This window comes from Chiloscyllium plagiosum, chromosome 23, assembly GCF_004010195.1.
Source record: "Chiloscyllium plagiosum isolate BGI_BamShark_2017 chromosome 23, ASM401019v2, whole genome shotgun sequence".
Lineage (NCBI taxonomy): Eukaryota > Metazoa > Chordata > Chondrichthyes > Orectolobiformes > Hemiscylliidae > Chiloscyllium > Chiloscyllium plagiosum.
Window position 1 is genome coordinate 36048078 of NC_057732.1, and position 26444 is coordinate 36074521.

The window sequence follows — 26444 nt, forward strand, 5'->3', positions numbered from 1 at the left end:
TATCGAACAGATCTCCCAAACAGGAGATATCTCTGGACTCCCAGATTTTGAATACAGCATCAGTCAGCCTTGGCTCGAATCCCAACGTTCCCACTATAGGGGTATAAGGGAAGGTTCTTTGCAGTTTATTCTCATCCTGTCACATTATCCTCCAGGCTTTGATTGTATTTAATACAATAGGGTTTTTACAATAATCCGTAATAACTCTTATCTTATCCATAAATAGTAGATTGATGAGGGGACATTTTACTTGGGAGGCCTCAATATCTAACGAGATTGATTGTGGGTCACAAGAGACCCAATCAGCTACGTAAGATAATAGAGAGCTCAATTGGTACCTCCTGAAATCCAGGAAGCCCAGTGCACCCCTTACTTGCGGAAGCTGCAGCTTTTCTAATTTAATAAGGGTCCGTCAATGATTCCAAATAAAGGAGCCGAGCCAACCATAAAGCATACGCAGCGCCGGTCTCGGCAGCATCAAGGGGAGCATTCTCATAGGGTATAAAAGGAGAGGTAGAATATTCATCTGAACTAAAGCCAGGATATTGGGAGATCTTCCCAGTGTTGAAGGTCCTGTCTTATTTTCTTTAATAAGTGTGTGTAATTGGCTTTATAGAGCTGACCAAATGTCGGAGTAATAAAAATACCTAAGTACAGAAAAACCTCCTCGTGACCACCAAAAGAGGAAACAGGATCCATCCGGAAAATTGGATATACTGGTAAGGCCTCCCAATGGCATGGCCTCCGATTTCATAAAATTGATTTTGTAACCTGAGAACATACCGAACAGATTGACCACTTGAATTAAGCAGGGCACAGATGTCAAAGGATCATTTAAGAAAAGGAGGACATCATCTGCACAGAGAGTAATTTTGTGCTTGCCCGATCCAACCACCGAAGCCGTTATATTAGGATCAGTTCGTATAGCTTCCACCAGCAGCTCAATCACTAGCGTAAATAATAATGGTGAGAGAGGACATCCCTGACAACAGCCTCTGCCGACGCTAAAGCTATCTGAACTTAAACTATTGCTTTGGGATCATTATATAATACTGTAACCCATTTAGTAAAGACACCTCCAACACCAAACTGTTCCAGCGTATAAAAGAGATATGGCCATTCTACCCGATCGAATGCCTTCTCTGCCTCTAGGGAGACAAGTAATCCTGGTATCGCTCCCTGCTGGCAGGCTTGTACCATAATTAAGACTCTTCTAATGTTACGAGTTGATCTGCGCCCCTTTATAAACGCAGTCTGGTCCTCTTTTATAATGAATGGTAAAACTCTCTCCAGTCTTGATACTAACATTTTTGAGAGAATTTTAAAATCCACATTTAACAAGGATATGGGTCTGTATGAAGAGCAGTCTTCTGGGGCCTTTCCCTTCTTAAGAATGAGAGAAATATTTGCTTCTCTCAGAGAAGGCAGGAGACAGCCCTGACTATGTGAGTACTTATACATGTTTATAAGTGGCCCGGCCAGTTCCCCTATAAATTCTTTATAGAACTCAGCCTAGAATCCGTCTGGTCCAGGCGCTTTGCCACTCTGAAGCTGCCTCACCACCTCCTGTACGTCCTAGGTTGCCGGGGGACATTCAAGAACGATACCTGCTCTGAGGTTAGGCCCGGGAGGGCCAGATTTTCAAAGAAAGACTCCATCTTCCTCATTCTATCCTCACAGCCCTATGACTTATACAATTCGAAATAGAACTTTCTAAAGGCTGCATTGATCTTTTTACAATCACAAGTCAGGGTACCAGCACCCTCTCAAATAGACGTAATGGCTTGGGGAGCCTTTTTCTTTCTGGCAAGGTATGCTAGATACCTGCCAGGCTTGTCACTGTATTCAAATAATCTCTGCTTCGCAAATAATACCTCCCGCTTTGCTGTTTGAGTAAGTGCAGTATTCAAAGTTGCCCCAAGAGCTGTGATCCGCTGTAGTTTAGTAATGGGGGGCCTATCAACATTCGCTGTCTCAGCTGCCTTCTGGCAAGCCTCGAGCAGATGCTATTGTTCTCCCTTTTGTCTTTTCTGGGTCGCAGAATATGAGATAACCAACCCATGTTCACTTGCCTTAGCAGTCTCCCCCATCATCGAAGGGTTATGTGCCTGAGTTGATATCCCAGAAGGTTTTAAATTCCTCTAAAAATATTTTATGAACTTGCTATCCTTCAATAGAAAAGGGTCCATACGCCAATGTTGGGAGCCTATCTCATCATCACCAGTCTCAACCTCCATATAAACTGAGGCATGGTCAGAAATAGTCATATTACCTATTCTATAAGACAATATCGAGCTCAAAGGGTCGGGTGGACAAAAAACATATCGATTCTGGTATGGCACTTTAGAATAGAAAGTAAAGTGTCTACCCTCAGGATGAAGACACCTCCACACATCTACCAGCCCCAACTCCCTATTCAAATCCGCCAGCTGCCGAGATCTCAAAGATATGAGCGCAGTGCTTCTAGTATCTTGTTCATCTCTGGGTCAATAATACAATTAAAATCTCCCCTTTTAATTGTATGGCGCACACTGAGAGCCATCAACTTGGAGAATGCTTCCATTACAAATTTAAAAGGGTGTGCCGGGGGGCAATAAAGATTCAAAATCCCGTATTCCTCTCCATGTATTAGGGCTTTAATCAATATATACCGTGCAGACTCATCTTTTATCTGGCTTAACATTTGGCAGGGAAGATTCTTCTGAATAAGAATGGCTACTCCTCTACTTTTTGAGTTAAAAGATGAAAAGAACACCTGGTCAAACCCACCCTGTTGTAGCTTCGAGTGCTCCTTATGAAGTAGATGTGTCTCCTGTAGAAGCGCTCCATCAGCCCTTTCTTTTTTGAGACTTGATAATATCTCTTTCCTTTTGATTGGTGAGTGGCTCCCCTTGACATTCCAGGTGCATTACCTAAACGAATGGTTAGCCATGATTGTCCAAGCAAACCCGAGACCCCCCAGGAGGGAGAACCCCACCCAAAAGACATTGAATAAAAACCAAAAACCATTCGCGTATAAAAACACTCTTTAAAACAGCTAAGTCAAAACTGCTAAGAACTACTCCTAAATAAAAATAACATAAGGCATATTTAAAAGAAGACTTTCCCCCTAGCTCACAGGGTTGCTACTACCTTCCAATAACCCCGCCATAACCTCTCCCAGCTAGAGCCATGCCCTCGGCCCAAAATAAAGTAAATGAATTCCAATATCTTAAAAAATAGGGTTAAAAGTGGGCGACCCATCCACCCCCCCAACACTATCACCTAGATACACTTAGCAAAACAACACAAGATACAAGTATATAAGATTACAAAATTACAATTCCAGCAAAATAAAGTCACTATCCATACAGTTCGAGTCCCGTAGTCTATTTGAGAGCATCCAGGAATTCTTTTACTTTTTCTGGTGACACAAAGTTATATACAGATCCTCTATGACTGAAGCACAGCGTTGCCGGATATCACATGGAATATTGAATATTTAAGTCCTTCAGATGCTTCTTTGCCTCATCAAATGCCTTCCTCTTGCGGAGCACGACCAGAGAGAAGTCCTGAAACAACATTATTTTGGAGCCCTTGTACATCATGGCATAGGGATCCTTCCCCAAGACTCTGGAGGTTAATAGCAGCATTTGTTTTACCCTGTAGTGTTGGTCTGACCCGGGCGGGGCATTGGTCTGACCCGGGCCTGCACACAGCAACCCGGTGTGCCCGCTCCACCCGCACCTGGCCCAGCTCCGACTCCAGTTTCAGTAGCTGTGGGAGCCATTGCTCCAGGAAATCAACAAGCTGGCCTTCCTCCTCGCATTCGGGAAGACCCAGCAACCAAATATTTTTCTGATGACCTCAATTCCTCCAGGGACCGGACTCGCCACTCCAGAGCCTGGACCTGACCCATAGATGACTCAGCAGCAGTCTTGGGGGCAGCGGTCTGTTGCTCTGCCCCTCCGACACACTGCCCGAGTTTCTCGATCTCTCGGTCATGGTTCTGCAGCATGACAGAGACATCTGCAGGTGGGTCCCCCGGGGCGGCCGCAAATGTCTCTGTTGCTGCGGGAATGGGGAGGGGGTCCCTGTCTGCTGCGAACTGCAAGAGCCTTTGCCCTTGGTAATTTTAAAAAGCACCAAACTGTTAACGTTTGATGCAGAATGGCCAAGGGTGCTGGCAAAAACTATTTAAAGTAGTTTAGCAGGTGAGGTGAGGTTAGGTACTCCACTTTGCCTGAGTCTTGGGCAGAGCTCTGCAGACTCAGACCTACTGGGTCGTCACCATCTTCTTCAGGGGGCATTTAAAGGTCACCCCATTGTTGTTGGTCTGGAGTCACATGTAGGCCAGACCACTAAGGACAGCAGTTTCCTTCCCTCAGGGACATTAGTGAACGGTTGGTGTTTTACAACAATCAGTAGTAGTTTTGTGGTCATCATTAATGTTTTAATGCCGGATTTTTTAAATTGAATTCAGGTTCTGTTGTGGTGAGACTCAAACCCAGGTTCCCAGAACATTCCCCGAACCTGTAGACAACAGTCCTGTTGAGCTGTGGAGAAAAATATGCATTTTATTTTGCTGGAAGCTGATTATGAAAATTGTGAAAGAATTTTACCAAGAAATTCACTAGCTGCCTCTTCCCCATTCTCCCTGGAAAAATAATCTAAGCATGGCTGGTAATATCTCTTTCCTCCTAAATCCACTTTCTCATCATATACAAATCTAGATCTTAATGGTATCAATTGACAAATCACTCCTCTCTCACCGGAAATTCAGTTCATTTCTGAAACACCAACCCTTCTGATTAGGAATTTCATCTTAAAATCAATTTCTTCTGGTTGCTCTGTGTTCTGTTCTAGGTTATTGGCTATTCTGGGAGAGTGGTGCTGAGTTTGAAGATCCTAATCACTTGAATTGACAGTTCATTGCTATATCCTGAGACGCCTCAGTTCCTGAGATTAATTTCCACATCCCTCAAAGGAAATGTTGATAATCAAAGAGCATTATGTAGTTCTACATTATTTGTTGCTGATTTTATTCTTCCTGCAAGATTTCTGGCAATTTCTACATCACTGATTCACAGTAAACACTTTCTGAACATGTTGGAATGGAAAACAGGAGCATGAATAAATGAAAAGGCATTGCATTTCAAAAGTGTTGCAATTCTCATCAAATGATTGAACAGGAGCAGTTTTTCTTGTGCATCCATTACACACTTAACTGAATTCAGTCTGTTCACCATTACCAGACAGTGGATTACAGAGGCCAGTTATAAAATGGGAAAGAGGATGTGTTTGCTTTTTAATTTGTGCTTGCTTTGTTTGCATCTTATGTGATGTGTGATCACAGATACTACAAGCTAGCTGAGTAAGGATTGCACTATTTGTACGTAGTGATAGCCTTGGGATTGATGAATAATTTATCTGTATTTCACTGCCTGGCTTTCAAGTAGGATGACAATGAATTCAAATGAGATTGAAAACTCTGAAATATTAACCTTTCTGCAGTTCTCAATCTAAGCATTGTTACTGGTTGTATACTGCCTGTTATCCTTCCCCTTGACATGTTAATAAGGAAGGATAACAGATACTGGAATTACACAACCTCCTGTTATGTCGGTGGAAATGGTTTAATGATCTATTTCTTGTCAGGGATTGATGAACTCTGTGGGTTAGTTTATTTAAAACCATAAAACACAGAACAAGTTATGAAGTCGACATTCCAAGAGAACAACTAATTTCTGTACTGTGCAACTTGTAGGCATACAGCAGACTAGCTGCCTGCTGATGTTTCAACATTGTATAAAGGTATCACATGGAGAACTTAAAAGTGAGCTCTCTTAAAGGCAGAGTACAAATACAACCTTTCATTCCCTCAGAACTCATGTAAAAAAGTTCTTGTTTTTGGGGTGAAGTTCACTTCCTCAGATTGGGAGAGGTTTATGAGCAACTGTCCTTCGATGACTGTGGGGTCCTCTACCAAATAGCTGTTGGAAATCTGGCTTAATTGACTCAAAGTCATTGCCTTTATAAGGCTAAGTTGTTTTGTGGTTCTAAAGTTTATCCCAGAGAGCAGAAAGAACATTTAACTCTTCAGAATTAATTCTCAGTAATGTCACTGATAAAGATCAGTGACACCAGGTTACATACCAGGTTACACTCTTACATACTCACACATTCATGTAGACTCTCTCTCATATGCAGACACATACACCACCCCCCCCCCCCCCCCCCCCCCCCCCCCCACTTGCATGAACCCTCTCACAGGCTTATACCCCATCACACTCACACACATACTTTACCAAGCTTGCACACACCCTCTCACATGCACTCACACTAACACACTCACATGCACATAATCACTCTGTCTCTCTGTACACACATGCACACATATAAGTTTATGGGGTGAATTTATCTTGGCAGAATTATGTTTGCAGACACATTCTATTTTGCTCAAAAACACATAACCTAAAGGCAGTCAATCCATGTAATATTTTGTAAATTCCACTTTAGAAATAGACCTAGTCTGACTCAAGAATGGGATACAGGCAGACTTTATCCTCACACCTTCATGAATTGTCTGAGCTGAGATGGCGCCTTTTGTTATAAAACCTTAAGTTACCTTGAGAATGTGACTTAAAAGAAGTTCTGGGATTTAAATATTAAAGAACTGAAACTAGCAAACCCTATTTTAAAAGATGAAAAACTTAAATCTAGGTTTGTCCAATATATCATTTCAACTGCATGGCACTATAAACTTTTACTATAAATTCTGTGTCTCATGGTCCTGCTTCACAACCACCTGATGATAGAGCAGCGCTTCGAAAGCTAGTGTTTCCAAATAAACCTGTTGGACTATAACCTGGTGTTGTGTGATTTTTAACTTTGTCCACCCCAGTCCAACATTGGCTCCTCCAAATCATAATATTACCGCACCTTTGATATTCACTTCAGAAATTGAATAGCACAATGTAAAGATTTGTTGAGTGCAAACTTATAGTAACAGCTCAGATTCCTCAGGATTTATAAGAATGTTGCCAGGGTTGGAGAATTTGAACTAAAGGGAGAGGCTGAATAGGCTGGGGCTATTTTCCCTGGAGTGTTGGAGGCTGTGGGGTAACCTTATAGAGATTTATAAAATCTTGAGGGGCATAGATAGGATAAACAGACAAAGTCTTTTCCCTCGGGTGGGGGTGTCCAGAACTAGAGGGCGTAGGTTCAGGATGAAGATATAAAAGGGATCTAAGGGGCAACTTCTTCATGCAGAGGGTGGTATGTGTATGAAATGAGCTGCCAGAGGAAGTGGTGGAGGCTGGTACAATTACAACATTTAAGAGGCATTTGGATGGGTATATGAATAGGAAGGGTTTAGAGGGATATGGGCCAAGTGCTAGCAAATGGGACTAGATTAGGTTAGGATATCTGGTCGGCATGGATGAGTTGGACCGAAGGGCCTGTTTCCGTGCTATACATCCCTAAGACTCTACAACTCTATGTGCCAGCCATGTTTCCCTCCAAACTTCCTATTGGGTACTTTTCGTCCTATACTCCTTCCCCTAGCTCCACCACCAGCATTAGTATTTGCATGGAACATCCAGCAGCTCAAATGTCTAGGTAACAGTGCAGGTGTACGCTATTGGTATTTAAGGCAATTAGTTCCTGAAAGGGTTAACTGACATCATCAGGTAAACTCTGCCCATCAGGATTTAAAGCACTGTCCCTAGGAGAAGTTCATCAGTGTGTCTGTTGCACCTGTCTCCAAGTTGTGTACTAACATGCTTCAGTAGCAGTAATGTGCACTTCCAACTATTGCTTGAAGACTTACAAAGGTCATCCATGTGAGTTTAAGGTGAGAGGGGAAAGACAGAAAAGGAGCCTAAGGGGCAACTTTCTCACACAGAGGGTAGTGCATGTATAGAATGAGCTGCCAGAGGAAGTGGTGGAGGCTGGTACAATTACAGCATTTAAAAGGCATCTGATGCGTATATGAATAGAAAGGCTTTAGCGGGATATGGGCCAAGTGCTGGCAAATGGGACTAGATTAATTTAGGTTATCTGATTGGCATGGACGAGTTGGAGCGAAGGGCCTGTTTCTGTGCTGTACATCTCTCTGACTCTACCTCAGCTATTAAGTACTGTGTCATAAATGTTTATCAAGATTGCCTTGAGTTTCATGAGGGCATCTATCCCATTTGGTATTGGTAACTCAACTAATACGAAGAAGAAAAATTGGTGACAGTGAAGTGACATAGGGTATCACAGATGATTTAGGTGAACATGATCACAGCAGATATCATCTGTTGTGATACCTTCTGACTTTACCCTTCAAGTCATAGGAGTTGTGCAAACACTGCTGTTCCTTCATTACTGCTGGATCCAAATCACAGAATTTTCTATTGAACACATTGTGCGTTCACCACACAGATCACAGCCAATCAAGAATTGCTATCATCTCAAGGAATGGGCAATAAATGCCATTTTTGCAAATGAAGCTAATACCTAAAAATGAAGAATGAACTATTAGCTTGTTAATAAAATTAACCTTTAATTTCAGCTGCATTTAACCTTTCCTCAGACCCATGATTATCATTAAACTGTGCCTGATGTCTGCTCAGTCCCTATCTCACTGATGTTTCCATTCTCAGAAAAATACTCCCACCGCTCCAACCTTCCCTTTCTTCATAAGGCATTGTTACTTCACAGCTACATTATCACCTGTCTCTCAGCTCATACCTTGAAATATTATTGAAACCAACCTGATCAAAGTCACCAATTATGACTCTCAACATGACTGCAATGTCCTCTTAACATCCTCTGCCATTCACATTGCTTACCATTTTAAACTTTCCAAGTAATGCCCTCCATATATTTATTTTTTATCAAGCAGTGCAGATGTGTTATTACGCACCTCTGGATCCATTGGGGCTTGTACCCAGACCTCCTGGCTCAGATGGAGCAACACTACCACTGTGCCACAAATGTCCCTCAGGAGCTTCCATTATCCATTTCAGTAGATTGCATCCTTGTACATCATTTCTAAATGGTGTACTGAAGGCAAATAAATGAACTACATTGCTTTTACCAGCTATGTCTTTACATTCACCTCTCCTATACATCAGGTTCAATCCTTTGGCCTGTTCTACCAGTATTATCTTCAAGAGAGGAATCAATAACTTTTCCCCATGCTGAGAGCTCCTTCTCCAAGGTGCCACTATCTGGATTGACACATTCCAATCACCTGCCCATATCACGACTTGGATGGACCCAAACAGCTTCCTCTGTTGTAGTTTTTGGTTTAGCTGGGGCCAGGAGGATAAAGGAAGATTTGCATTTTTTTCATTCATGGCCTCAGGATGCTCTGAAATGCTTTGCATTCAATTAAGTACCTTGCAACACTTCCAATGTCAGAAAAAAGCAATGTTTGATTATAATACAGCAAGGTCACACATGATATCGTTAGTCATTTAGTTTGAACTTGATTTTGTTTAAGGATACAGGGGACAACTGTTTGTTGTCAAATGGTGTCATTAGTATGTCCTCCTAAGGAGGGGTGAGGGGTAGGGACAGGGGCATTGATATATGATTCAGTATCAGCTCAGTATTGTACCGAATTGTCACTGTGAATTCTGTGCTTAGGTCTCTGCAGTTGAGCTTCGAGCTAGGATTTTGCTCACTCAGTGGTGAGAATGATGCTGCTGAGTTAGAACTGGCAATTAAATGTGTATGGGTGTGTTTCAGTCTTTTTAGATGTGGTGTATCACCTATGGCTGAGGAGCACTTTCGCACCAAGACCACAAGGTCGCATGTTCAAACTCCATTCAGGCTCGAGTCCTTCAAACTGAGGTGTTATGACCCAGTTAGGAGGTGTGCACTGATTTCTTCCTTTATCCACACCTCCACCTCACAGCAGAGTTTGAATTTAAAATGAAGGTGATATTGTTAATATGTATATGAATAAAGACTGTAAATAGCTCAGGGACAGAAACGATTCAGCCAGGTTAAGTTAATAAAGAATGACTTCTTGCAAAAATATATTTAAACAAAAACATCAAAAATATTTAAATAGGTTAAAACACACACACACACACACACTTGAACTGCAGCACATTATTGTTAAAATTGAAAATAAGACAATAGATTGTACAAAAGCTGTTCATTAGCCAAATTGAGGTATTGTCCTGGATCAATAAAGAGTGGCTGAGGAAATAGTGTCTCCAGAAAGAGAACACAGCCAGCCACGACTGATCCAGGAAGCAACCTCAGCACCAAAAGCTGATGTGGAAAGTGACTTTGGCTCCAGAGCAACATCTTATGAACCCTTCACAAGCAGTGTTGAGGACTTCTGCTGGGATTGTCACCTGTAAACTTTGAGAGAACTTTCAGAAAAAACAAGTTGGGGGAGATGCTAGGTGTGAGGCTGTTGTCTCAGTGACAAGTTTTCTCTGTCTGTGCTTAAAGCAAGTATATTTTATACCCATACACTGGATCATGTGACCTATCTCTGAAAGTGGTGAGGACTCATTGACACTAGTTAAGCATCAACCTTCTTACCAAAGGGTTCAAGATTTATATATCCAGCCAATTATAATGTTAATTAAGATCTCAAATAAGGCATCTACATCAAACAAGGCCGACACTCCAGAATGATATGACTGAGGAAGCACTATTCTATTGGAGGATTCTGTCTGTCAGATGAAGGGTAAAGATGAGGTCTCACCTTGTTTAGGTCAAAAATAAGATCCCACGGTGTTATTTCAAAGGAAATCGTATCCTGTTATCTTGGCCAAAAGAAACATTATCTAGTCATTATCATATTATTAACCAAATTAATAGTTTTTAAAATGTTGTCAATCTATAGATATTATTACATATCTAAGGCAGAAGGTACGTTTCTAAAAACTGAACACGCCTAATTGTCTTTTTCACTGTCTTGACTGTGCAGTAATGATATAGCACAACAATAATAATGATGTAATGATGTATCATAAAGTTAGCAATACTGCCGTTCTAAATTCAGCGCACCATTACTTAAATTGTAAGGTCATAGGACTCGAGGATTGTGTGAAAGGTGTTCATTGTGATAATGGTACCATGCTGAGACTGCTGCAGATACCTTGTTCTGATCAGTCCCCGTAGGGATCTATCTGGCCAGATTTGTTCTGATCGGTTTTATTGTAAAGTGAGACAATCTATGATAGCATTGTAAATTGCAGTACCATTACCACATCAAATGTGGAGCGGGCAAGTGCATTACCTTGATATTTCAAACATGACCAGACTGCAGAGGAATGCACGAAGCTGATAACAGCTCAAATCTGATTAAATATTCATATTGAGAAATCCCAATGATTTTCCTCCCAGGTTGCTCAAAGCAATCTCTGGGCAATTAATCTGCTGTTCCTGGAGATTCCAGGATTGTCTGGGAAGGATTTGTATCCCCAGTGAGGGTAAACCTTGTTGGGTCTTTCAAGTATCAAAGCAGGATGCTATGTGTGATCTGAGTGGATCTGTGCTTTGCTGCCCTCCAGTGTATCAGTTGGAGAAGTAGGATATGAGTTTGTACATAGCCAGTAAATCCTAGCCCTACAAATCTCCATGGTTGCATGCCTTAACATGGCGTGAACATGCTAATAGTATATTGAAAGTGTGCCACACACCATCTTGATTCGACATGACTTTGGGCTCATTGGTTACATAAATCATTAGCTTCATTTCTCTTGCAGGCTCTTATATGAAGCTGGTTTGTGGCAAAGTGCACTGTATGTGCCTTCTTTAAAGGCTTTTGATGCACTAAAGGCTGTCACTCAAAGAGAAAGTTTCAATTACCTTTTAATTTATCCTATTCTAGAATCATAGCCTAATAGTCATTTACCACCCTCAAACATGTTATCATTGCTATGTTGTCTCAAATTACTTCTACTGTATCTCACAAGGGTTTTTTTTCTGGAAATCATTCATCTAATTTGTATTTGAATGATTGAATATGAATTGTTTTCACCATCTCACTGGGGAGGCTGTACCATAGATTGACCACTTGCATTTGATGAATTAATTTTGAAATTACTCACCCTTCAGATTCTACTGTTGAAATATCTTGACATGCTGAGTTCTTTTAGAATCCTGAAAGCAACTCAACCTTTTTTTTCAAATGGAACATGTCCAATTTATAAAACTGATTCTCATATTTCAATCCCTATATAATCCTGGTTGCATCCTTTTGATGGCTGTGATATCCTTTGGGTATCGTGGCAATCAGAACTACAAGCAGTAGGTATGGTCACACCGGGGATTTATAAAGTGGCTCGATGACCTGAATATTTTAGCTCTACATTTACTTGTTTACACATCTCAACATTAGGTTTACTTTCAGTACTGTGATCAAGCACTGATACCTTGACTTCAATCTATTGTCAATCAGGATTGTTAGATCGCTTTAATTTTCCATGCATGTTATTCTTTCCATTCAAGTTAAAGTTTATTCCCTGCTTGTCTGTGTCCACCTGAGGCACTTTACATTTTTCTGCATTGAAATCCTTTTGCTTTCTGTTTGTCAAATTCCCAATTCCTCCTTTAGTTTAGCCTTTGCTGTCTTCCATCTTCATTAACTCAATGTTTTCCAGAGGAACTATATCAAAGGTTGTGATTTCAAGGACTCGTGGTGATTTTCGTGGAGATTTTAACAGATGTTTAACTTGCTGGATCTTTAGTGCTGCCTAATGAGAGATGAACTGAAATCTGAGTATGGTATATCCACTGCTTTACCCTTATCACTCTTCTTCATCCTACCCTCAAAGGATACCAGTAAATTAGATTGGCTAGATCACTTTAACTGGAAGAGTTATGATTTTGATGTGTCTGCTCCACAACTCCCTTTAAAAAGTCCTATTTAATTTTTATGGAAGGGTGCAGATGAGGCTGAGAATATCTGACCGAATGGAAACACCTCATCTTCTCTCACTTGACCATTAATCAATCTGGTTGGAAAGTGTATGAGTTGTAGATGGGTGTAGCCAGTGGTCCTCAGGAACTCTCCTCTGAAATTGGTGATGAGCTCTTAGGATCTGGAATAGACCACAGAATACACCAAATGGAGGGGAGGTGACGGTCTAGTGGTATTATCTCTAATATTATTGGTGTTAATCCAGTGACAAAGGTAATGTTCTGCAAACTGTGTTTGAATCCTGTGATGGCAAATTTGAATTTAATTTTTAAAAAGTCTCCGAGTCTAATGATGACCACGAGACTGTTGTCAATTGTTTGGAAAAACCCATCTGGTTCGTTAATGCCCTCTAAAGAGGTAAACTGCTATCCTTAATGGTGTGGCCTACATGCGACTCCAGACCCACAGCAATGGGGTTATAGAGTTGTCAAGTCGTACAACATGGAAACAAACCTTTTGGTCCAACTTGTCCATGCTGACCAAGTTTCCCAAACTAAACTAGTCTCATCTGCTTGTGTTTGGTCAACATTCCTCTAAACCTTTTCTATTTGTGTACCTGTCCAAATGATTTTTTAGATGTTGCAACTGTACCTACATCTACCATTTCCTCTGTCAGTTCATCCAGCACATGAACCACCGTCTGTGTGAAAACATTCTCCCTCAGGCCTCTTTTAAATCTTCCTCCTCTCAGCTTAAAATTATGCCCTTAATTTTGAACTCCCTTAGGGATGGGCAATAAATGCTGGGCTGGCCAGTGATGCCCACATCCCCTGAATGAATAATTTTTTTTAAAAAGCACTTGAGAGTGTGCTGGAGGCAGGTTCCATCATGGCTGTCAGAAGAAAACTGGAGGAACATTGCAAGAGAAAAGCTTTAAAAGGTTATGGTGAAAAGGCAGTAGAACAGCAATGCTGTCAGAGAGCTGGCCTTAAAGTCCCTACAATGGGTGGAAGAGAGCTGCAGGAAAAGATTTAAAAAATGAAATACATTGAGAGAATATGGACCCAAGCAGTCATGCACGTTGTCATTTTTTTCCATCAGTGCATCAGCAGATCTGAACATGTCGCAGAGTCATGCTGTTAATTAACATATTTAAATCAGGTTGTCATTGCGTAGTGGGGAGCCCCAGTTTAAACCTGCTGCTCGTGATGTCCCTGAGCTCGGGAAGTGGTAATGCCAAGGACCTCCAGCTCAAATGGCACCTCAAGAAAGTCTTCATCTTCCCCACCCGAGCACTGATTGTTGACTTCCCTATAGTCCTGCACGTTGCAAAATCATCACTGCTGAAGATTGGAATATGGAGATCTCAGAATCAATTTAATGTTCGTGGCCTTTAGTTTTGTCATGGCTGAATTAAAATCGATTACAGCACAGTGACTGGCTTAAGCCGATTTAAGCTCCTTTCTCTCCGCCCTAAAAGTCCTCAGAAATTAAACTGGCTGGACAAAGCTTGTGACATTTATGTGTCTGCTTCAAGCATACAGCTCCTTTTGGAAAATCGTATTCGATCTTTATGGAGAATGTGTGAGAGAGGCTGAGATTGGCAGCACCTCACTACAATATTGTAATCCATCTCCTGCCTGGCAGCCAGCAAATGGTCCATGGAGTCACATGGGTACTAGTGACAGCTGGGTGCAGCTGATGGCCCTCACCTGGCTGAATGGCCTCCTTCTGTATTGTAACCACTTCTTAAGAGGGATAGTGAGAGGATTAGCAGTCAGTTCAGTAATTGTGGCAAGTGGAGTCAACAATCTTGAAAAGTTTAGCAAATGACTGAAAGGACCCAGTGGTCAGCACTGCTGCTTTACAACATCAGAGTCTCGGGTTCAATTCCAGCCTCAGGCGACTATCTGCATGGAGTTTGCACATTCTCCCTGTGTCTGCATGGGTTTCCTCCGGGTGCTCCCGTTTCGTCCCGCAGTCCAAAGATGTACAGGGTCGGTGGGACGGGTCATGCTAAATTGTCCATACTGTCCAGGGCTGTGTCAACTAGATGGGTTAGCCAGGGGAAATGTGCGGTGATGGGGATAGGGTAGGGATGTGGGTCTGGGTGGGATGCTCTTCGAAGGATCGATGTGAACTCAATGGGCTGAATGGCCTGTTTCTACACTGTAGGGATTCTATGATTCTGTGACACAGTTTGTTGAGTGTGGTACTAAGTCACATGAATTTAGAGGTTTTTATTCTTTCATGGGATCTCAGCATCAACGGCAAGATCAGTATATATTGTCTATGAGAAGATGTTTTGAAGTACTTTCTTCAGCCACTGTAGTACATCAGGTGTAGGTAAGCTAGAGCGCTGTTAGGAAAGGAGCTCAAAGGTTTTAATCTAATAACTGTGAAGGAATAATGATATTGATGTAGTTTCAAGTAAGGATTGTGGGGTAACTTGCAGATATTGGCATTCGTATGTGACTGCTTTTCACTTCCTGGGTGGTAGAGGTTGCATATTTGGAAGGTGCTGTCATGGGAGTTGCTGCTTTGAGTTGCTGCATTGTGTCATGTAGATAGTACAAACTGCTCCCACTTTCTGTTGATGGTGGAGGGAGTGTGGTTTACTTATGGATGGGTGCTGATCAAGCGAACTGCTTTGCCTTGGATGCAGTTTAGCTTCTTCAGTGTGTTGGCGCCATTCTCATCCAGACAAGTGAAGAGTATTCCATCACATTCCTGACAAGTCTTAAGTATGATTCTTGTTCTGTGCTGAATTAGCTGTTTATAGTTGGTGCAGTGATTAGAGGCATAATAACAGCCTCAAGTCAATCAAGGTTTCAAAGTGGAATTTGACCACAAGCCTTGCTTCTCCCTTTCACCCAGTGGCTCCCACTAGGAGATTGTGTGCAGCATGAAAACTGGGCTGCATCTTGTTCTTTCCTGATTATTGATGTACATGTCAGTCCACTCATCGAAACACACCATTGAAGACTGTTCAGGGGAAACTACCACCTTCAGCTTTTTCTTTAGCCAACAATTTATGATTCTTGAGCAGTAAAACAGAAATCAAATGTTTCTCTATTTGAGTTTGGATTTTACTACTGCCCCTTCAATGGCCTCAGGATGGTGTTTCCACTGCCCAGAGAGTTTGGAGCCTGAGTTATAGTCCCAAGGTAAGGAATTGACTATTTAGCACTGTGATAGGAGAAATCTATTCACTTGTTGGAATTCAGTCCTCCAGGTGTACTGGACAGTCATTAACAACAATCAAGGCTGTGTTTGATTTTTTGGACACCAAGCAAGTCAGGGGATAGTGTAGAAAATTGGAATTTAATTAAAAGATCAACAATATCATCACTGAGTGGGCGAGTATACTCAATGAGTCATTTGCCTTACCCCGGTCTAATTTCTGATAGACTCAAAGAATCATTAACTATAGAAGGAAGGCTCATTATACTAGTCAGCTCATTGTAGGCAGTATTCCTGTAGATCTGCAATTTTATTTTCTTCAACTGGTGATTTAATTTCCTTTTGAAATCATTGACCATCCTTTCTGCCACCCCATAGACAGAGTTCCAGGCTACGCCCACTCAATGCATAAAAATGTTCTTCCGCACATCTCCCCTGGACCTCTTGCTGAAAACCTGAATCTGCAATCATATTCCTTGTGCTATCAACTAATTAGATCAGTTTTCCCTCACTACTTCACCTGTATATTTACACAGGATCTCCCTTAGCTTCCCTTTGCTCCAAGGAGAACACTCCCAACTCACCCATCCTAACCTTAAGAGGCATACAGGTAATCTTATAGATAAATCCTTCATCACTGCAACTGTATTGTTTAATCTCCTATTCACCCTGTCAGTCACCTTCACATCCTTCTGGAAGTATGATGACAAGAACTGGGCTCAAGACTTTATTTAGGGTCTACCCAAACCTTTAAAACATGTTAGCGTATATTTTATCTAATTATGCACTAAATACCTCAGATTTAAAGCTCAAGGTTACGTATGCTTAGCTGACTATTTTCTCTGTATGCATTGTTACCTTTAAAGATCGATGCATATGAACCCCCAGGTCCCTCGTATTTCTTTAGGTTCATACCATTAACTAGATATTTCCAGCTCTGCACTGTTCTCATGATCTGTCCTACCTGCCAACCTCCCTTCCCACCTATCAGCTCCACCTTCCCCTCTGACCTATCACCTCCGTCCCCACCCCCATGCACCTATTGTTGTCTTTGCTACCTTCCCCCACCCTCCTCTCTGACCTATCACCTTCATCCCCACGCCCATTCATCTATTGTACTCTTTGCTACCTTCTCCCCAGCCCCCCCATTTATCTCTCCACCCTGGAGGCTCCCTGCCTCTGTTCCTGATGAAGGGCTTTTGCCCGAAATGTCGATTTTCCTGCTCCTCAGATGCTGCCTGACCTGCTGTGCTTTTCCAGCACCACTCTGATCTTAACTCTGGTTTCCAGCATCTGCAGTCCTCACTTTTTGCCTAGATATTGCCTCTGCCCATCTTTTTTGTCAATGCTTCCTCTCACATTTATCTCAATCAAATTCCATTTCCTTCCTTTGCTGTGCTTATTTTACTTGCCCATCTTTGTCCTGGTGCAACTGATTGATACTATCTGCATTTTTTGCTACATTTCCAAGTTTGGTACCGTTGGTAAGTGTTGAAGATGCTGTGTATTCCGACATCTAAGTCAATACAGTATACTCCAAAAAAGCTGGTCCATGCATGCACCCTTATCTACCATCCTGCATCTGCAAAACAACCACTTACTATCTGACTTTCTTATTTTCTGACATTAAGACAATTTTTTTAATCAAATCTGACACTTTGTGATCCTCAGTTTATTTAAAGCAGCCCATTATGTGATAGTTTGTCAAATGTTTTCTTCAAATCTATGCAGTCAACTCCTACTGTGTTCCCTTCTTCCACCTTCTCTGTTACTTCATCAAAAAAATTAAGTTGGATTCGTCAAACATCATCTTCCTGTCACAGTTCTGTGCTGACTGTCCTTAATTTACTTAAGCCTTTCCACGTGGTTGTGGATTTTACTATTATGATTTATTTTCTGTAAAACTTTACCCTCTACTTATGTTCAACTGATTGGCATGTAGTTTGTAAGAACAGCTGTAACATTTTCTACTTCATAGTCCACTGTATTTTCGCCCATATGTTGGGAAATGGGAAGATTTGGCAGCCCTCTCCACTATTTCCACCCCAATCCCCTTGACAAACTTGAATACAAGACATCCAGTCTAAACATAGTCAGCCTGTTCAGTACTCATTAAATATTCTTTTATTATGCATAGACCATCTTCCCTATCTGTTTTAAGACTGTTATATATTTGGGCTTTTGCCCGAAATGTCAATTCTGCTCCTCGGATGCTGCCTGACCTGCTGTGTTTTCCAGCACCACCCTCTTGACTGTTGTATGACCCCACCCTGCCTTTCACTACCTGGTTTACTATTGGGACATTTGTATGATAATTGACAGTGTATTACATCAGGATACAAGGGAGGGGCAATGCTCTGGTTATCTGCTCTGCTCTGCTCAGGAATGCTGCAAGTACTTCAGCGTGCCACAACTTAGGACAGTTACACTGGAGAAAGATGTTTTGTTCTTTATTCTTTCCTGTAAAGGCCAGGATTTATTGCCCAACCATAAATGTCTTCGAAGTGAATGCCTTGCTCTCAAGTGTTAAGAGGAAAATAAAGAAATTATTTCTGAAATTTAAAGATTAAGAGGGGATTAAATTAAAGTTTTCAAGATATTAAGAGCATCACATTAAGCAGAATGCCCTTTATTTCTGCTAATTAGGGAGGTTAGGACTAGGGATCAATCATCAAAAAAATAGAGCCAGATCTTTCAGGTGCGAAATTAGAAAACATTTCTTCCTTTAAAGGGTGGCTCTGTTACAAGAAGGATAATATTGAACTGGAGAGAGTTCAGAAAAGATTTACCAGGATGTTGCCTGGAATGGAAGGTTTGAGAGATAAAAATAGACTGGAGAGATTGGGACTTCTTTCACTGGAGTGTAGAACATTGAGGGCTGACCTTATTGAGGTTTTTAAAATCTTGAGGGGCTTAGAAACGGTGAATAGCTGGTGTCCTTTTCCTGAGGGTGGGGGAGTTCAAAACTAGGGAGCATATTTTTAAGGTGAAAGGAGAAAGATTTAAAAAGAATATGAAGGGCAACATTTTTACACAGCGAGTGGTTCGTGTGTGGAATGAACTGCTCGAGAAAGTGGTGGATATGGGTGCAGTTCCAACATTTGGATAAGTACATGAATGGGAAAGGTTTGGAGAGATAAGGGCCAAAGGCAGGCAGTTTAGGAACATGGTCAGCATGGACTGGTTGGACCGAAGGGTCTGTTTCTGTACTGTATGTTTCTATGAGTCTAAATGGCAGTTAATACGAGATTGTTTGTTAATTTTAAAACCGAAAAGGATTTATTAAGGGATACGTTGCAATTTGGGATTATTATTCATGATTCACCTAATGCAGAGAAAAACATAAAGGACTGCACGGTCTACTCCTGCTCCAGAGTTCCTGTGTATATTTTTGCCTTTGCACTGTGTCCCTGGGAATGGGGTGGAAACTGCCATAAACTAAAGCCATGCAGCACAACTGAGTGAATAGAGGGAAGAAAGATTCACTGAGTGAATATCCAATTTCCAATCTCCTCAGAGTCGCTGCATTCCCTTGTAATCCAAATACATGCCCCAGTTAAATGCCATGCATTTGCGACCGATGCCATGTGGGCAATGCACAAAAACCATTCGGAAAAGCAACTCATTGGACTGATGGATTAGGCTGAGGTTTCCAAGAGCTTCGCGCATGCTTCAGTGACCATTTTCCCAAATGTTTTTACTGTTTCACAAGCTGTTCTTGAAAACTTAATGGAATTTTGTTAGGCATGAAATAGGTTTAATTTACTGTTGTTACTCAGCTTTTTGTTGTGTTTTTGTTGTGTTTTTATTGGAACAGTGATGCATGCTTTTTGAACAATGTTATTTAAATGGAGGCTGTTTATCAGGACTGGCAGGAGGAGGATGGTGAACGACGTTCATACATCTAAATTCCAAAGGATTTAATGTTTCAGTGGGTCAAACATTTGGAAGCTGTGTTAATATTGCTCCAGATAGGCTTGTACACTCTGTCCCTATTTGTCTCAGTCTAGGTATCATAATGAAAGCAATTGTCCTGTAATGCCAGCACATCCTTTTGCTTTTTAAACCTACATAGCCCCCTCTAATTAGTTTAAAACTCTTTCAGAGAGAATAGGTTGATGAGGGTGATGTGATTGAGATGAGTTTTCAGGTGACTTAATAATAGACTTGTTGACACAATTGAAGCAGTGGCGAAAGAAATGGCAGCATTAAAAAACACTACCAGGTAATATAGAGTAATGACAAATAATTGTTTTATGGACTTTTAAGGAAGTTTGCTTTGGGGTTTCTCAGTGATTTATAAAAGGATTAGTCCTTTTCTGGATATGTGTTATATATGCATACACTATTCAGTATTCGTACAGTGTAAAATGTTGTTCACCTTTTCAATGGCATTCTTACGAATGTCTTGATGAGTGCAAACTGGAAATCTTCAACACAATGTATCTTTTTCTGCAGTATTCAAATTCTGTGCTGCCAAATAACTATTCATTAATTTGTATTAAGGAGAGGAGTGATACATAATAATGACTTAGAATTGGATGTATATGGCCTTGTTTCAAAATCTGCGGATGATATAATACTCTGAAATATTGTGAACTCTGAGGAAAATAATGATGCAGTTCAAGGATTGAGCAGACAGGGTGAAGGATTAAGCAGACAGCTGGCAAGTGAAATTTAATGTAAATAATTATTCATAGAATCCCTGCAGTGGAAGCAGTTCATTTGGTCCATCGTATCCACACTGCCACTCCAAAGAATATCTCACAGAGGCCCACTACCCTACTCCTGTAACCTGACAAATCCCATGGCTAACTGACACAACCTACATATCCCTGGACTCTATGGACAACTTACCATAGCCAATCTACCTAACCTGCACACCTTTTGTCTGTGGGAGGAAACCGCAGCACCCGGAGTAAATCCGGGCAGACACGGGAGAAATTGCAATCTTCACACACACAGTCGTCTGAGGGTGGAATTGAACCCAGATCCCTGACGCTGTGAGGTAGCAGTGCTAACCATTGAGTCACCGTGCTGCTGAAGTGTGATAAAAGCCAAATACTGGAAACCAAGAGAAAATGCTGCGAAAACTCGGCAGGTCTGGCAGCCTCCATCTGTGGAGAGATTGAACTTTGTCAATGTTATAGGTCAAGAACTTCACTTCAGCAGTATGAAGTAGCCTGGAGGCAGGCCTGAGATCAGACCAAACTTAAGCACCCATTAGCCTCATTTTCACGCTATGTCAGGCCTTCACGCCCTCACCCCTCCATAAGACATAGCAGCAGAAATAGGCCATTTAGCTTGTAGAATATGCTCCACCATTCAATCATGGCTGATAGGTTTCTCTACCCCATTCTCCTGTCTTCTGCCCATAACCCTTGATGTCCTTACCAATCAAGAACTTTTCTATCTGTCTTAAATATACTCAATGACTTGGCCTCCACAGTGAGTTCCACAGATTCACCATCCTCTGGCTGAAGAAATTCCTCCTCCTCTCAGTTCTCGAGGGTCATCCCTTCACTTTGAGGCTGTGCCTCGGGCCCTGGTCTCTCCTAGTGGAAATACCGTTTTAACGTCCACTCTATCCAGGCCTTTCAGTATTCTGTAAGTTCCAATGAGATTCCCTGACATCCAACTAAACTCCATCCAATACAGACCCAGAATCCTCAAGCTCTTCATCCCCAGGGTCATATATAAATCTCCACTGGACCCCCTTCAAAGCCAGCACATTCTTCTTGAGATAAGGGGTGCAAAACTACTCACAACCTTCCAGTTGAAGTCTAACCAGAGCCTTATACAGCCTCAGCAGTACATCCCAGCTCTGTATTCTCGCCCTCTTGAAATGAATGTGAACATTGCACGTGCCTTCTTAACTGTCAACTGAACCTGCATGGTAACTTTAAGAGAATCCTGAACTAGAACTCCCAAATCCCTTTGTGCTTCAGATTTCCAAAGCCTTTAGTAAACCAGGTGAATTGGCCATGCTAAATTGCCCGTAGTGTTAGATAAAGGGTTAAATGTAGGGGTATGGGTAGGTTGCGCTTCGGCGGGTCGGTGTGGACTTGTTGGGCCGAAGGGCCTGTTTCCATACTGTAAGTAATCTAATCTAATCTAATCTAATCTAATCTAATCTAATCTAAAAACAGTTGGCACCTAAATTCTTCTCTCGTCTATTCTTCCTGTAAAAGTACATAACCTCAGACTTTCCTACATTGTATTCCACCTGTCACTTATTTTCCCACTCTCCTGCCCGACCAAGTCCTTCTGCAGTCTCCCTGCTTCTTCAGCACTACCTCTCCCTCCTCCAATGCCTGCAGCTCCTTTGTCCAGATCATTAATATATAACTGAACAGTTGTGGAACCAATGGCAACCCCTTCAGAACCCAATAGTCACTGGTAGCCATCCTAAAAAAAGACCTCCCTAACCTTATTCTCCGCTTTCTGTCAGTCAGCCGAACCTGCCTCGATTCCAGTACCTTGCCCCTTATGTTATATAGCAGCCACCTGTGCGGTACCTCGTCAGAGGCTTTCTGGAAACCCAAATAGATCACATCCACTGCGTTTCCTTTGTCCAACTTGCTTATTCCCTTCTCAAAGATTTCTGCCAGATTTGCCAGGCATGACCTCTCAGTTGTCTGGTACCCACCCTGACAATCCAGTGATTCCTGAAAGACCACACCATTGCCTCTACAATTCCTCCAGCTGTCTCCTTCAGAAGTCTGGGTGTAGTCCAGTTAATGTGGATGATTTATTCACCTTTAGACCTTTCAGCATGACCTCCCCTGCCCACCAACTTCTCCTTCATGATAGCCATTCCATTCACCTCTTGCCCCCGACTCTCTTGGAGTTCTGAAATGTTGCTGATGTCTTGCATTGTGAAAACTGATCCAAAGTAACCATTCAGTTCCTTTGCCATTTCTTTGTCCCCATTACTACTTCTCCAGCCTCATTTTCCAGTAGTCTGGTGTCCACGCTTGCCTCTCTCTTACCTTTTATCAAAATCTCTTACAATATTCTTTAACATTACTAGCGAGCTTACTCTGTCCCCTTATTGCTTTTATAGCTATCCTCTGGCTTCACACGAATCTTCACCACATTTTATGCGTTTTCTTTTGCCTTTACGCTGTCCCTGACTTCCCTTCTCAGCCAGGGTTGCCTCATCCTTCCCTTAGTATGTTGCTCCTTCTTTAGGATGCAAGTCTACCTCATTGCACATCAAACCCACTGAATCCTCATACCCACTCAATGTTTCCCATGCCACCTCCATGCCTTCATAGCCTGATGCTGTTTCCATGCCTCCTCAAATTTCAGATAACCCCATACAGAATGGACAATTTCACACTTATCCAATTAAATTGCAGGCATTTGCACATTTGTTCAACTTGTCTTAATTACCTTGATGCTTCAGAGATAAGCGACTTCAGTTATATTGATCATTTTTGCTTTGCTTTTCATGGGATTTGGTTCTGCTGATCAGGTCTGCATTTGCTGTTTATCCCCAAATGCATTTGAATAGAGGGGATGGCTGGGCCATTTTAAAATATAATTAAGAATCAACCATATTACTGTGGGTCTGGAAACACATCTAACCTGGTAAGAGTATCAGGTTTACCTCTCGAAAGGATTTTTATGTACCAGATGAGTCTTCACCACAATTGGCAATACTTCTATGGCACCATTACTGAGGTTAGTGTTCTTTTAACATTTTTGTTAATTGAGTTTTAAGTTCTCCAGCTGCCCTGGTGTGAATTGATTGGATTATTAGTTTGATAAAATTACCACTGCATCATCATCATCTGTAGTTAGAGAAGGCAAAATTATTTCATCAAAAGTGAAGGTTGAGGGCTGGCGTGATAAAAGTTTTCAAAATTATGTAGGGTGTAAACAAAGTAAACAGGGAGAGGCTCTTTCTGTTGGTGGGAGATTCAGGAACCAGAGAGCTCTGCTTTACATGGTTGGCATAAGATCAAACAGCAGTGTTGTGGGGAAGAATTTCTTTTTGGTGGTATTGGTAACTGAATGCACAGTTTCACAGTGGAATCCATAGTAGATTGGCAGGAGGCTGGCAGAACACAGCAAACCAGGCAGCATCAGAAGGTGGAGAAGTCGATGTTTCGGATATAACCCTTCTGCAGGACTGGCAAAGGATTACACTTGAAATGTCGACTTCTCCACCTCCTGATGTTGCTTGGCTTGCTGTGTTCTTCCAGATTCCTGCTTGTCTACTCTGGAATCCAGCATCTGCAGTTTTTTTTTCCAACAGTGAAATCCAAGGCAGACATGATCATGACTTTCAAATGAGAATTCGTTATTGCATAATAAAGAAAATATCTGGTGGCCACTGAGGAGATATTGATGGATCAGAGCTAACACAACATTGGGTTTATAGATCTTCAACATGCATGTGATGGCCATATGGCTCCTTGTATACTGCCATTCTATGGTTCAGTAATTATAATAAACAGTGATGTATCTTTGTAATTGTAATATATGTGCAGTGGTATCTTTCAATATTTTGAGAAATTCACTATGATGAACCTATATTCTGGAGTCTAGAATAAAAGGTGACTTCACTGAAAGCTTCTGAGAGTCCTTGCAGGCAAGATGCTGAAAGGCTGTTTCCCCCTGGTGGCAGAACCCAGCACGGGGTCATAGCCACAGCAGAGGGAGACTTTCTTTGCTCAGGTGGTTGTGAATCTTTGAAATTCTCTGATCCAGAGCACTATGGATGTTGATTGGTATACTCAAGCCCCAGATCAATAGATTTCTAAATGGTTTTTAAGGATACGGGGCAGGAAGATGGAGTTCAGAGCATAGATTGACCATGATCTTTTCGAATGGTGGAGCAGGCTGATGCAGCTCGATACCTACTCCTGCTCTGAGATTTTTTTTTTAAATGTGTCATGTTGCTGTAACTCAGCCTGGTGTTTTCTTCACAAAGAATGTGGTTGTGTCCAGTCAGAGTGCAGTTCACTAATATGCGTACGTGTATGTGTGTGTGTGTGTATACACACACGTACGTGTGGCATGGACGGGTTGGACCGAAGGGTCTGTTGCCATGCTGTACATCTCTATGATTCTATGTGTGTGTACGTGCATATGTACTGAGGAATGCAGTGTGTTCAGTTGTCCTTCTCCTCACCAGCCCAGTATTAACTTGCTTGCCCCCAGTTACCAACAGGGGTTAGCAGACCTGGTAAGCTGACTCATGTGGCATGGTGAGTTTCTTTCTTGGGAAAGGGGAGGGGGGGTTTATTGCCGGTGTGGAGACACTTGATGAAGTGTGGTGCTGGTTAGTGACATCTGGCAAGAAATGGGCTACTCCATTAATCCTTTGCATCTTCTGTTTTGCAGAAATGTATGAGGTTTAACCTTGATGCTCCTGTGTGGGTGTCGAAACAACGGATTCTGTGCACTCTCAACCAGACACTGAAGGATGTTCTGAACTATGGGCTGTTTCAACCAGCGTACAATGGGAGAGTGGGGAAGTTTCTGGATGAGGAACGTCTGCTCCGAGAATATCCGGCACCTTCCGACACCCCTATACCATACCTGGAGGTATTCAATTTAAGTTGTGTTTGTGCATGTGTCATTTGTTTTGACATCACTCCTACAGAGTGCAGGAAATAAAGAAAAAACTTGCATTTATATAGATCCTTTCATGACCTGCGGATGTCCCAAAGCGTTTCTCAGTTTATTAATTGTAAAGTATGGTTATAGGAAATGCTACAACAAGTGTTATGGACTAGGCGGACCACTCAAAACATTCTTAAGCAGGCAACCCAGACCATAACTTTGCAGTTTGTTTCGGTAAGTGTACAGTGAAAATTACCCAGAGTAAGTTAGTTAGGTTGACGACAAGGTTTTAAAACAGACAAGAATATATTCACAAAATTACACAATGAAACACAAAGAACAGAATAAAGAACCCGCACAGAACTCAGGCTATCCAAACTAGACTTAATTATGCTGTTCCAAATATACACAACAGTCCCATTAAGTCAACCCTCTTACACTGTAAAAATTAAACAAAGGCTTACAGGTCAAAGCTAGAAGGGCAGAAGGAGAGGGAGTCTAGCAGCCTGTTTCCACACAGTTCATTGTTGAATGCCCTAACTAATTCTGGACTGAACTGGTCAGCTGGAGAGCTGGCCACGCCCCCTTGACTTTTCCAGGTTACTTCTAAAACATGAGGAGAAAGTGAGGTCTGCAGATGCTGGAGATCAGAGCAGAAAATGTGTTGCTGGAAAAGCGCAGCAGGTCAGGCAGCATCCAGGGAACAGGAGAATCGACGTTTCGGGCATAAACCCTTCTTCAGGAATGAGGAAAGTTTGTCCAGCAGGCTAAGATAAAAGGTAGGGAGGAGGGACCTGGGGGAGGGGCGTCGGAAATG

General features: G+C 41.9%; 1 protein-coding gene across 2 annotated transcripts in view; it reads left to right on the top strand.

Annotated features, from left to right (window-relative positions):
* Positions 1-26444, top strand: part of shank3a (SH3 and multiple ankyrin repeat domains 3a) — a 1030755-nt gene that overhangs the window by 299792 nt on the left and 704519 nt on the right. For both annotated transcript variants that reach the window (XM_043713933.1, XM_043713934.1), the window contains exon 4: positions 25406-25609. In XM_043713933.1, coding sequence (XP_043569868.1) covers positions 25406-25609 — 204 coding nt within the window. The remainder of the gene's footprint in view (positions 1-25405; positions 25610-26444) is intronic.